A 13,237-nucleotide genomic window follows, 5' to 3' on the forward strand; every position below is an offset into this window, starting at 1 on the left:
CCAAAACGGCTCTAACAGCAGACAGCAACCGGCTCCTTTGCAGAGGGCATTGAAGGAGAGGTTTCTGTGCGTGAATGGATGTGTCCACACCGATCAACATGACTTTTTAATATTTCAAGGGACCGCACACTTGACGAGGCAGGGACAGTGTCTGTTTTGCTCCCTGGAGAATCCTAAGTGCTGAGCACAGGGCCTGGTACTTAAGTGTTCAGTAGTTACACATGGAGAATGAATGAATGCATTACTGAGAGCCATGGTGTGCTGAGGCCAGGGGTAGCCAAGGCTTTTGGGGTGAAGATGTAATGAGGTTTGGTAGGTGGGACTTTGATGTCACTCTGTAGGGTTTCATCGGCTCCTCGGCCCTCGCGGCCAAAGGGCCTGGGACTTGCCTGGGAGAAGGAGGAGGAGAAGGGGCATATTTTCCCAATATCCTCAGGACGTCAGCTTCCTGAATCTCAGAACTACTTATGCTGCGCCAGCACCTGGCACCCTGTCTGGAGGAAATTACATTGTAACTCAAGTATGGCACTAAGATCCTTTGAACAGACCATCAGGAGCGACTGTGGGCCAGATTTCTTTATTCTGGGTAACTGAAGAAGTGCTCCCGAGGAGCTGAGAAGCAGGAGAGCCTGGCCGTTTGGAGGAGGGTGGACCCACGGGCTGGCGACCATCAGGAGGCTCCTTTAGAGGCACGTACACCTGTGGAGTCTGGGGACGTCTGACCCCCGGGGCTAAAATCTGCACCTGCACCTCTGGTGAGCCTCTCTGTCGTTGACTGGTGTTTCTTCCAGAGCAGGTTCAGTGTGGGCAGCCTGCAGTTCCCACGAGACAGAGTGTGCTCCGCGTCTTAGCTTCTCAGGAGCAAATGACCGTAGCATTGGCGCAGGCCACGGTGGAGCGCTTCTCATTATACAGTTCCAGCAAGACCTGGTATTCTCCCTGGAAGGGACACAGGGAAAGCATGACATGTGTGACTCCCAGAGCAATCAGTCAATCATTCGACAGGTAGTCACTGAGCACCTTCTATGTGCAGGCAGTGTGTTAGACGCTGGGGATGAAGTAGAACCAAGGAAACCGAACTCACGTTGTGGAGCTTATGGGCCTCACCAGGACAGGCAGACAATGCATGAGATACTTCACTGTGCATGCATTGTGTGTGCTGATGCCACAGAGAGAATGCAGGCGGGGAAGGGGATGGACAGCAGGGCCGGGCCGGGTGGGGCTGGGCTTGTGCCAGTTGGCAGTTTTAAGTAGGGTAGTCAAGGCAGGCCTTGCTGCAAAGGTGACCTTTGGGCAAAGACCTGAAGTAGATGGAGAGCTACTTTGAGGGCTGGGCCCCACATTCCAGAAACTGCGAGGTAGCCCAAGGGGCTGTAGGGAGACAGAACCACAGGAAGTGGGGGAAGGACATGAATCGGGGATGGCCTCACAGGCCATGGTAGGGAGACACTGGCTTTCACTTGGAAAGGGTCGCAGGTCATGAGAGCCTCCTCCCCAGAGGAGTGGCCTGATCATGTGTACATGTTAAGAAGATCCTTCTGGCCGCCCTCTGAGAAAAGACTGTAGGGACAGAGAGTATAAGCAGTTAAGACCAGGTAGGAGACCACTCGGGCCTGTAGTGGATGGGGGAGGTGAGAAGAGAGATTGGATTCTGCATAGATTTTGAAAGAAGAGCTCATATGATTTACTGAGGAAACCCATGTGGGTGGCAGAGAAAGAGAGGAGCTGTGGGTGATTCTGAAGACTCTGGCCTGAGCAATTGGAAGATCCAGGGAAGACAGAGAAGACCTCCAGACACAAGATTCACCCGCACGAAACCACAGTGCTCTATCAGAAAAAGTACTACCACCTTTTAGGGTTCCTTTCTGGCAACCACACTCCACAGAGGACTCCCTTCGTCTGTGGTTAGCAGCTGGGCTATATATGGAATCGCAGAAAAACCCATGTGTTTGCTCAGTGGCTAAGCCCCGCCCCAAGCCCCCAGAGGCCACACGGTGGTGGCAGGTCTGCAGACTCACCCGTCTGGAGAAGAGGCACTCTGGGTGGCACGACTTAGTGGGAAGCAGGGCAAAGGGCCCAAGAGGGAAGGATCTCAAGAGATTCCTGGCACATCTTTGAAGTGCCTGTCATCCAGAGAAGGAAAGGGGTTTAATCTGTAGAAGCCAGAGGGAAGGAAGAAATCAGAACACTGGATGGAGTTTGCATGAGAGGTAGTTTTTGTTAGAAAAGAACAACTTTTGGGGCGCCTGGGTGGCTCATTCAGTTAAACGTCTGACTTCGGCTCAGTTCATGATATCAGGGTTTGTGAGTTCCAGCTCCAAGTTAGGCTGTCAGAGCACAGCCCGCTTCAGATGCTCTTGTCTCCTTCTCTCTCTGCCCCTCCCCCACTCATTCTCTCTCTCTCTCTCTCTCAAAAATAAATAAACATTAAAAAAAATAAAAAGAAAAGAAAAGAAAAGAACAACTATCTAGCAATGAGCAAAGGTCCAGGAGCGAGTGGATTCCCCAACAATGAAAATTGCGTTGGGCAGAGCCAGGCTGTGCACTGGATGGTGGCTGAGGGGGGAAGGCTGCTTACAGCCGTCCCGCAGGGCACCATTCAGCTGGAGGATCCTGCGACAGCGACAGCGACAGCAGGGCTCCCTGAGGCTGATCACCCAAACAGGAGCAGCTGTGATTTCAGAAGCAGTTTAGGAATTTCACCAAAGCAGTGTAAAAGTTAGAGAATTAATTCTGAGTAAAGAGCAATGGGAACCTGCATCTGTTTGTGCCACCATCATTGCCATCATTCCTGTCCACTTTTCTTTTAGAGTCCCTGTGCCTTCAGGTACACACCCTACATAATTATTGAAAACCAAATGAATTTTTCATTATTGCTTTATAAGCCTAAGAAAAGATGTAGTGTTTGCAGGAAGGTTCTAGATGATGAATTACTGCTTACATTACATACGTGCATACCTACCTCCAAGATATGCATAGTCTGGTTTAGGAGGTAAGGGTATTTAGGCAACTGTGCTCATCCTCAGGCAGGTGGAGAGACATGCTAGGAGGACAGGAGGGGCAGAGTAGGGGGGGACAAGGGACAGAGAGCAGCAGCATCTGTGCTGTTGAGAGCACTAAATTTGCGAGTCAGGAATTTATAGTTATATCCTTAGCACTTACGCAAATTAGACCATCCCTGTAAGCTGTCCACGTACTTTGGAACCCCAAAAGGCCTCTAAATTCTAATTCAGAAAACAGCAGTCCTGGAGATGCAGGGTTCCAGGCAGGACCTCAGTCTGGGCCAAAGGACTGGCTGTGTTGAAAAGCAAATAATACCAAGACACTGCAGATTGACTGCTGAGTGGAAAAGTTTTCAGCCGAACAGGGATAGAATTAGCACAGAGGCCCATCTCTGGGGGATTTGGTGGGAGGAGGGGATCCGGGGCAGGTCTTTTAAAACCAGAAGGCTTCACACTGTCTCTGTCCCATATTAGGAAGCAAAGTCTCTGAGCCTTGCTGGCTGGCTGGCTGCCAAGGAAGCCTGGGCTGGCTGCAGCTGGTCCCCCGCCAGCGTGGGAGCTCATGTTGAGATTAAGGCCTCCAGCTGCCTCTGCTGCATACGTGACAGGTTGCATGTGTCCCACTTGGGTGATGTCCCCTGTTGATTCTGGCCAGGTGTCAGCAGGCTGGGGCACAGTCAGGGCTGGCCAGGCTTCTGCTTCCTAGGCCCCAAAGATGAGGAAGAGGTGGGAGGACCAGCCAAAGGGGACCAGTAGATGCTTAAGCAGCCATGCCCATGGCCAGGACACCTGAGCCTGGCTTTGTCCTCACACCAGGTGACATGCCTGAGCACCCCTTATTGGTTGAGGAATGCAGATCCTGAGCTCACCCAAGCGTCCTAGGGGAATGCAGTAAAGCTTTTTTACATCTCTGCCAGATTTTTCTTTCAAAAGGATTCTGTGCCTCTAGGAAGTTCTTTTCCCCTCCTCCAGGTCATAGCAACTCCCGAGGGGAGCTGCTTTTTTTTTTTTTTTTTTAAAGTCAATAATGCAGGTGCACCTGGGTGGCTCAGTCGATTACGTGTCCCAGTCTTGATTTCGGCTCACGTTTCGTGAGTTCAAGCCCCGCATCGGGTTTTGTGCTGACAATGCAGAGCCTGCTTGGGATTCTGTCTCTCCCTCTCTCTCTGCCCCTCCCCTGCTCATGCTCTTTCTCTCAAAATAAATAAATAAATTGAAATAATATAAAATTAAAAAGCCAGTAATGCCAGATGAAAATCAATTGTTTGCAAATTTTAAGCCAATTGCCAGGGGAAGGGGGAAGGGAGGGGTTCAGGAGGAAATCGGGGAAGAAAAAAGAATTCAAGTAGCAAAGACTTAAAGAAAAAACTAACTGGGAGAATTTTGGTTCCACATCCTAGAAGTGAAGAGAGTTTGCAAGACTCTAATATTTCAATGAAATGCCAGCAGAGAAGACTCTGGAGAACCCCAGAGGGGAAGGTGAAGCCGCAGACTTCCGATCTGTGGGAGCAACAGCTAGAGAATGTTCTAGAGACAGTACGGCTTGCACCTTAGGAACCCAGAGCCTGGGACAGAAAGGAAACACACACAAGATAAATGAAAAGTTAAACAGATTCTTTACGCAGAAGGAAACCCTTTCCCAGAGCCATAGATGGGTTTTGGCATCTGGAAAGCAGAGAGGTTAAAGTTGAAACAAACAAACAAACAAAAAAAGAAAGTTATTACAACCTTGTGATTCCTTTTATGATGTCCCATAAGATTCTCTCAGGAGTAGCATATTGAAAATGTATTGCTCATGTCAGAGCTGCTTGAGTTCAGCCATTTAAGAAGGTCACATTATTTTGCGGAAAGGAATTTGTGGAAAACTGGACCCTTAGCTGTGAGCCCTGCCGGTGAATGCTCAGGGCGGGGGCATTTTATTCACCTGGTGACAGCCCACTAATAATAGTGTAAGGCTGGTACCTGTGGGCCTTTACCCTTCACGCTTGTGTGTGTGTGTGTGTGTGTGTGTGTGTGTGTGTCTTCCTCTCTCTGAACAGCCAGCCTCACAGACAGCTCACGCCCCAGCAGCTCTAGCCCATGCAGTACCCTCAGATACCAACCATCCTGCAGGACAGGATGAGGGCCTCCCTCTCCGTGGGAGCTGTCTGCCCAGGGGATCCCAGAGGGTCCAACAGACATAAAATGTTATAACCAAAAAGGTAAAACCAGTGTGTTAAGCGTTTGTGAGTACCCATCATGAGGTATCAACTTTACTGAAGAACGGTTTTCTTGGTAGGGGTCAGTGGAAAATGTTTAAACTATTGAAATTTAAACTCAAGAAACTGCTCGATACAATAATTAAGTAACAGAACAGAGCAGAAAACCAAAACCTTACCTCGAGAATTTCAAATCCAGGATTATTGATGGGGCCAGCATAATAAATCTGCTCTGAAACATATACAAAACAGACAAATGTTACTCAGTCATATTAAACAAAAATGATTTGCTCCTATTATCTGTGCTCGCTATTCAATAGGGATCTAAGATTGGGAAAGAAGGTCTCTGTTCACACAGTTGCTCATATTCTAGGAAGAACATCGACAACATGTAAATAACTAAACAAGGCAGTGTCTGGATTGTTGAAAGTGCTAGAAGGAGACATGTAGGTGGTGTAAGAGATGCAGATGGTGAGATGGTTAGGAGGCCAGGCTGGAGCTGGGCTGCCAGGTGAGACCACCTGTGATAACTGTTTCATCTTGGACAGTCATTATCTCTGTGGGCTCAGTTTCCTTGTTTTCAGAATGGGTATAATAATGATAATAACAGTGTCCACTTCCCTGAGCTCTGAGGAACCAAAGGATTAATCAATGTAAAGCTCTAATACCGGTGTCTGGAAAGCACTCAATAAGTAATTTGCTAAAATAACAAACTAGGAGACGCCAAGTTTGGTTGGATGGCTGGTTATCTCTAAGGAGATGATATTTGAGCTAAGCCCTGGGGGAAGGGAATGAGACAACATTCAGTAGCTCTGATGCAATAATGGAGAGGGTAGATGGTTGGGTAGTTTTACCGAGCAAGAATGGTAAGGAGAGAAAGTCAAGACTGTTGGGAATAGATTGGGGAAAGCTTATAATAACAGACCATGGAATCTAAGGAAGGTAAGGAAGAAAATGGAGGTGGGGGTGGGGGTTGATAGTAGAAACAGTGGTAGAGTTCGTTGAATGGAGTTTCCATCATGGCTGTCAAGGTCCTAGAATGGGTGAGCTGGAAGGACATGGTGAAGGCAGATGGCAGAAGGCTTCACAATGAGATTTCAGAAGTGGTGCATTTTCTGATGATGACAACACACAGCATTGACGTGGGAGTCAGGGGTTGAGGTGGAATGATGGAAACGGTAGTTGGAAAATGGTAGTGGAGGTGAATCAGCTGAGACATTATGGTGGTGATGGGCTGTGACTGCCTCCTCTGTGACTCCCCAGCCCCATGCACTTAACACATTATAAGCGGTGCCTAAGAGCACAGGCTCTGGGGTCAGATTGTCTGTGCTGGGTTTGAATTTTGTCTTTTCTTATTACTAATTGGCCAAGTCACCTAATCTTTCTGGGCCTCAGTGTCCTCATCAGGAAACATGGGCAGGTTATAATAATATTCACCTCAGAGTTGTTGTGAGAATCAAATGAGTTAATACAAGTAAAACTCTTTTAATAGATCTGGCGCATGGGGAGCAGTCAGTAAGTATTTGCCATTAATATACTCACTCACCAATCCACTCTACAGGGCATCCGCCCAATACAGGCCAGGCACTGTGCCAGGTGCTAGATACAACAGGAGACAAGAATATTATGTGAAACATTTGAATCATTGGCCACCCAGAATTGTAATCGTTTGTTTACAGGCTGTTTCCTGCAGTAGCCCGTGCCTTCTTGTTTGCATAGCTCCTGGTACATTGCAGAATCTAACACACAGCAGGGTGCAATATAGGGTTGTTGTAGAGGTTGTTGAATGAGCAGATACAGAGCCAGGACATGGGTTTGTCAAGCAACTTCATTCTTGCTCCTGCTATTGTAATCCTCTCCCTGCTGGAGGGCTCTGGACCTGGGCTGTTTACATGAGAGACCGGATTAGGGAATGAGCCAGCAGAGCAGCCAATATGGTGGTGAGGGTGGAGGGATGGTAGAGGAGAATGGAGGAGAAAAAAATGCTTATTAGTTTATTGATGGCATTATGTGTTTTTTAAATATATTCTTTAAAAGTTTACTTATTTATTTTGAGAGAGAGAGAGAATGTGTGGGGGACGGGAGAGAGAAAGGGGGACAGAGGATCTGAAACTGGCTCAGTGCTGACAGCAGAGAGCCCCATGCAGGGTTTGAACTCATGAACCATGAGATCATGATAGAAGTCAAAGTCAAACGCTTAACTGACTGAGCCACCCAGGTGACCCTTATTGGTGGCATTAGGTATTCAGCTCTTTTAATGGCACAGTGACTTCTGTCTCATATATCCCCTGGTGCCTAACCACTGCTCAGTAAATATTTGGAGACAGAACAAAATCTCCATGAAATGAGGTTTTGGGCCAAGGGCAGCATGGTTGGTGTGTGAACAGCTGCCCACACAGAATACTATCAGGGGCATGAGGGTAATCCTTTTTTGAAAAAGGCCTCTCCAGGCGATCTGAACCTCAACTTCTACCAGGAGACCCATTCTTTGCATAGACTTTGGCTTCTGTTAAATGCTCGTGCCCCCAACACATCCATCCTTCCTTCCCTTGGTCAATTTCTTGTACCTCACAAGGAGAACGCACAAACATGGTGGATGCCAGATGGACAGCCTTCCTATTTCATTGCACTAAACGAAGTGATCCATTTACTTTTGAAAGGAAACTGATACTTGGTTGTGGATATAAGCAAAACTTTAATTGGAAACTACTTTTCCATACAAGATGATTTTGGAAATAGAGATATTGAACTTCTGGATCTTATCCTTGAGAATCTTCCGGTGCAACTGAGAAAGATACAATGACTAGCTACACTGAATGTTAACTGTGTGAGGAGTGAGTTAACTGTGTGAGGAGAGCTGAATACCTATGTGGGTGGTGTATCTCACAAGTGCAGAGAGCTCAGGCTGCCTAGGATTGGATTGTAGTGCTGGCATACTGTACAACCTGAGGGCGTACCATTCACATTATAATTTATGTGAGTGGTGTCCCCTGGAGTTGTGCAATGCAGTGGCCCAACTACCAGTACACTGTTCCTTTTTAGGAAATTCTTTCTTCCCCAGGGGATGTTATTTTACCCAAGCCAGAATAATCTGAGCAAGAAGACAATGAGACCCAGGACCAATCTATTCTGTCAAAAGATGGTCGATTTCGACTCACTGGTATCTAGAGCTGTTCACTGTCTGCCTGGGGTTGCAGCCTTCTTACTGCGTCTGTGGCTCCTAGATAGCCTTTCAGAAAATCCCTTTGCTTTTGTTGTCTGCTTTTGTTTCTGCTACCCACAATTCAAGGACTGTGAATGCTGTGGGCATGAACCAGTCAAAATCATTCATGCTGGCCATCAAGGTATGGGAATGCAGTGCAGCCCAGGAGCAGAGCCCAAGAATGGAGAGAGGGAGTGTGCCTGTCTGTGTCTGGTCTGGTTGGGTTCCCCTGGAAACATTTTACCCCTGCTTTGTGCTTCTACTGATTGTTCTAAGGTGGCATAGTGCAAATTACTTGACCTTGGAAGCAGACAGACCTGGGTTTAGGACCCAGCTCTCCCATTCCTCAGCTGAACATCCATTCTGGAACTCAATTTCTGCACTTGCAAGATAGAAATGGGACTGACTCTCCTGCAGGGCATTGAGAGGACCAGAGAACTTGTGTATAAACTTGATGAGAAGGGTGGGGTCCCCAGTAAGGGCAGAATCACTAGTTATTGTTACTGTTATTAGTTGTATTATTATTCACTGGATGTGAAGAAGGGTGACGTAATGAAAACTCACTTGGATGCTGAGGAACACACCAGGCCTAGGTTTTGGAACCTTTTGGCAGAGCTAACAACCAGTAAATTCTGTGGGTGCCTTTGTTTTAAAGAAATGCATGAGGACAACTCTTTGAAGGATAACATTAGAATGACATCTAACATTCTATTATGCTTATTTAATGCTCCAAGATTTGCGAATTTATGTTTCAAATAAAGGGGTTCTTTACTGGGCCAAGGGGGTTTTCATTAAATCTGTCTCTTACACTTTACGGTTTCAGTTAGAGCTTTTTGGGGGATCCATGAAGTTCCGGAGCATGGCTGCAGGTAGCTCATGAAACTGTCTTCTTTTTTTAACCTAATGAAACAACACCTAAAATTAAATTCTCGCCCCTTCCATTCTCAGATCCTCCCTGATTCTGAGATTCCTTTAATTAACATTCTCACACTCCCGTTCTATAAAAAGAGCCCCAGTATATCTGTACCCACTCCTTCCTTTCCTCCATTTGAAATCTTTATCAGTTTTTAGTGTGCTGTGGATTAAAGAAATCCACCTCCCCGGTTCTGAGCCCATGAAGTCATTTCTGCGAATTGGCTTTGTTTTTGACCCAAATCTTTGTGTGGTTGGCACAGAGTGTCTTTTTCAGAAAGGAAATTGATTTTTAAATTGTGGAAATAAAAGTTCCCAAAGGGTTTTGGATCAGATGGATGAGGGGCTCAGGGCTGCCTCCCACTCTATAGCCTTTTGTCCTCAGCCACCAGTGCGGGTGCTGGCCTGGAAGTGCTCCCTGCAGGCGTGGGTTCTGTGGGAGAAGTCCTCCCCGTTTCCTGGCCCTTGCTAGTGCCTTCTTGCAATTGCCTCCAGTCTTCCAAATTTATTACAAAAATGTCATCAATATTTCAGCATTATTAGGGTGCTCGACAGTGTAAAACTGCTTAGAGTTATAATTTATGATAAGTCGGCCCATTAGTATATTCTGACAAAGACTTAAAAAAAATGATCATTTATTTATTTGCTCAGCTTTGAGCCTTTCTCACCTGCCAGGCCCAGTCGGGGGAATCTTTGGGGGGTTGTGTTGAACTAGGAGGGCACAGCCCTCACCCTGTCCTCCAGGAGTGGGAGCACCTCAGGACCTGGGAAGGCCCCATACAAAGGCTCCTGTGGGCAGTGGTCCCACAGTGAAGAGAACATTTCAAACAGACCAAAAGCCTCATCTCAGGAATGAGAGGGAGCGAGTATATTACTTCATTTTGGTGAGCTCTAAATATATTGTTCTTTCCTCTCTCTGCCTCTGGGCATTTCTTTAAAGAGGCCCAAGTCTGTAGGTGGCACAGGCCCAGGCACCAGTCCTCATCTCTTCCCTGGTTTTAGCTCTGCTTTTTTCAGTCTCTGACCTTGCAGGGTGTGGAACGTGTTTCTTGGTCCCACAGGGCACTAGCTGCTGGTTAGGGCACTCATTTAAATCGATAATGAGCCTGCCTGCGTGGGGATCTGGAACAGGGTCCCCTGCCTCCAGGTTGAGTGTGGCTGCAGATAGACTCCCTGGGGGCCTGAAAGCCTGGAGGTTTCATCCAGGTTTCAAGGGATGGATTCCAGATAGTTTGGGCAGATAGCCCCAGGCTAGGCTCAGGCCCAGGCCCAATTTTTATTTACTATCATCATCATCATTATTATTATTATTAATTTATTTATTTATTTAGTGTGTGTGTGTGTGTGTGTGTGTGTGTGGTGTGGTACTTTGTCAGCTTCTCCATCTCCTGGGCCATTTCACCTATTAGTCTCTAGAGCCTCTGCAGTTCTTACGTCCCTCCTGAGGGCTTGCCACCAGGTAAGCATGCCTGTATCACCTCACAAGTGATCTCAGTCTCTGAGTATAGTTGCACAGGCAGCCCTGGCCGAGGGGGTGGGTGATTGGAAGCAGAAACACAGCTCCTACCCCACGGGGCCAGACTCTGCAGGCTGGGGCTGGGCTGGGCCCCACCTGCAGATACTTCTGGTGTCCCGGCCACATCCCCTAGCCAGTTTTGAAATCATGGCAGCCTTGGTGGCATCAGCCATGCCTCTGACATTATCCCAGGTCAAGAGCTCACACCTCTCTACACTTTCCCACTGCACAGCAGCCCATGTAGGACAACCAGGAAGTGCAGGGACGTTATCCTCTGCAGGCCTTCAACCCACAAGGACTGGAATCTGGGGATGTATTCCGCAGCCTCCTGACTTTCAGAGGGGCAATTCTGAGATGCACACCGTGGTTCCCGAAGGATCCCAGTGGGACTGAGCCCCAGTTCTCACACTGGAAATCAGCTTCCCATTTATCCCTTCCCGGCTTTTCCTCCTCTCTGGCATAACTACTCACCCCCAAGTCCTTGTCTCTGACTTTGCGGGGGGACCCCAAACTAGGAACGCTTCCTGGCAGAAGGTGAACCTTTTATTGAGGCCCCATAAAAGCTAGTCCTAGAAAGCTGGCTGCTGATATATTTGGGTCTGAGTCTAATGTTGGAGCCACCCAGCCTAGGAACAATGTGAACACCCTGAAAGCTGCTTTCTGACTGGCTTCTACGCCAAAGAGCAGGAAGAAGAATGAATGCCTTGGTTGTCCCTGAGACGGCTCGGAGCCTCGTGCTTTGGAGAGGATGGGAGTTGGGAGAAAGGGACAAGGAGGTGAAGACCTCCTTGGGTGTGTGGAGGTGAGGGAGCCGACAAGCTCAGGGAAGAGGGAGCAGAGAAGGAGAGGGAGAGGTGCACAGCTAGCCTCTTAGTTTCTGGTTTCTTCATTCAGTCACATGGACACTTCCTGTCGCTGAGCAGTGGAGCATTGTAATAAACAAAGTGTCTTCCATTCACTGATTCGAACTTTTGGGATTCCCTGGCATATCACATGACCCTTTTATTGGGAGAATTTTTTCTGTTGCTACTAGGAGCTCAGTAGTTCGAACATGTTCAATTTTATTTCCAAACGTATCTTGAGATGTCCAGCATGTCATTTGGCCCCTTTGGCCCATTATTGTCACTCTGTCTGAGACCCCATAAAGCTCTGGGCATCATAGCTGTGGTTTTTTTCAGAATTAACAGCTGTACTTTGGAGCTCATAAGTATCTGATTAGAGTTTGGATTACTACATCTTAGCTTTGCTTATGCTACTTTGATATCTTTACCTGTTCCTTCAAATGGGCTTATGAGAACTTCCGTTTGGCCTTTTCCACTAGAGAAACTTATTATTATTTACAACTTGAAAACATTCACTGTGTACTTGCAATGGATCACTTATAAAACTATGAAGTGAGAAGCCTTCCAAGGTTTACTCGTTCATGGTCCTGTGATTTACGCTTCTCTGGTGATTCAGAGATGTGCCTGTTGTTATCCCTATTCTTTTTTTTTTTTTTTTCCTAATAGCACACTGGCTTCCTCTTAATAATACATTTTTATAAATGTCTCATTGCCATCTTATCTTCTTCCTCTGCCAGAATGATTCCAGCAAATGGGTCATGGAATTGACTTCTAGCCAAATAGCTTCTGTTGTGAGTAGGGTCCTATGACAGGTGGGGGCTTTATGGGGTCTTGGATAGGGTGACAATAATGGCCCAACAAGGCAAACCTTTTCTTAGCAATGATATGGTCCCCTAACAGAAAAACTCGTTATCTCTCCTCAGGTAAATCAGTGACTGTATCATCTGTGAAGTCTCCAAACTGTTTGACTTCTGTGAGGGTATTTTCATTGAAAACATATAGAGTTTGAGTTTTCCTTGGATTATACACAATTATTTGGCTTTTTTTAAAAAATAAAAAGTAAGGTTTTTTAAGATGTTTATTTTTGAGAGAGAGAGAGAGAGAGAGAGAGAGAGAGAGAGAGAATGAGCAGGGGAGGGGCAGAGAGAGAGAGGGAGGCAGAGGATCCAAAGTAGGCTCTGTGCTGACAGCAGTGAGCCCAGTGCGGGGCTCCAACTCACAAACCGTGAGATCATAACCTGAGCCAAGCCGGACACTCAACCACCTGAGCCTCCCAGGCACCCCAATTATTTGACCTTTTCACATGGTATGCAGAGGTCAGACAGGATGGATTGGTTTTCCACTTGGAGTTGTGCAGGCTAGGAGTGCCGACTCTCAAGATGTCCCTATCCTAATCCCCAGAATATGTATGTTACCTTCCATGGCAAAAGGGACTTTCTAGATGCAATTACATTAAGGATTTTGAAATGGGGAGATTAACCTGGATTACCTGGATGAGTTCAGTGAGATCACAAAGATGGATAAATACCAAGGAATGCCAGCATCCTCTAGAAACTGAAAAAGTC

At 47.0% G+C, this 13,237-nt stretch overlaps 1 protein-coding gene across 2 annotated transcripts in view; it reads right to left on the reverse strand.

Moving 5' to 3' along the window:
- Nucleotides 1–538: 538 nt before the first annotated feature.
- Nucleotides 539–13,237, reverse strand: part of LY86 (lymphocyte antigen 86) — a 60,915-nt gene continuing 48,216 nt past the window's right edge. The window contains exons 4-6 of one of the 2 annotated variants that reach the window (XR_007463055.1): nt 5,380–5,432; nt 2,019–2,153; nt 850–939 (exon numbers count right to left, since the gene is read on the reverse strand). Coding sequence is in view for 1 of the 2 variants with exons in the window: in XM_049654894.1 (XP_049510851.1) it covers nt 856–939; nt 5,380–5,432 (137 nt within the window). In the remaining variant the exon portion in view is untranslated. Of the gene's footprint in view, nt 940–2,018; nt 2,154–5,379; nt 5,433–13,237 lie in introns of both variants that reach the window. The other variant, XM_049654894.1, reaches the window with a different exon arrangement.

The sequence above is a fragment of the Panthera uncia genome (assembly GCF_023721935.1).
Source record: "Panthera uncia isolate 11264 chromosome B2 unlocalized genomic scaffold, Puncia_PCG_1.0 HiC_scaffold_25, whole genome shotgun sequence".
NCBI classification, from domain to species: domain Eukaryota; kingdom Metazoa; phylum Chordata; class Mammalia; order Carnivora; family Felidae; genus Panthera; species Panthera uncia.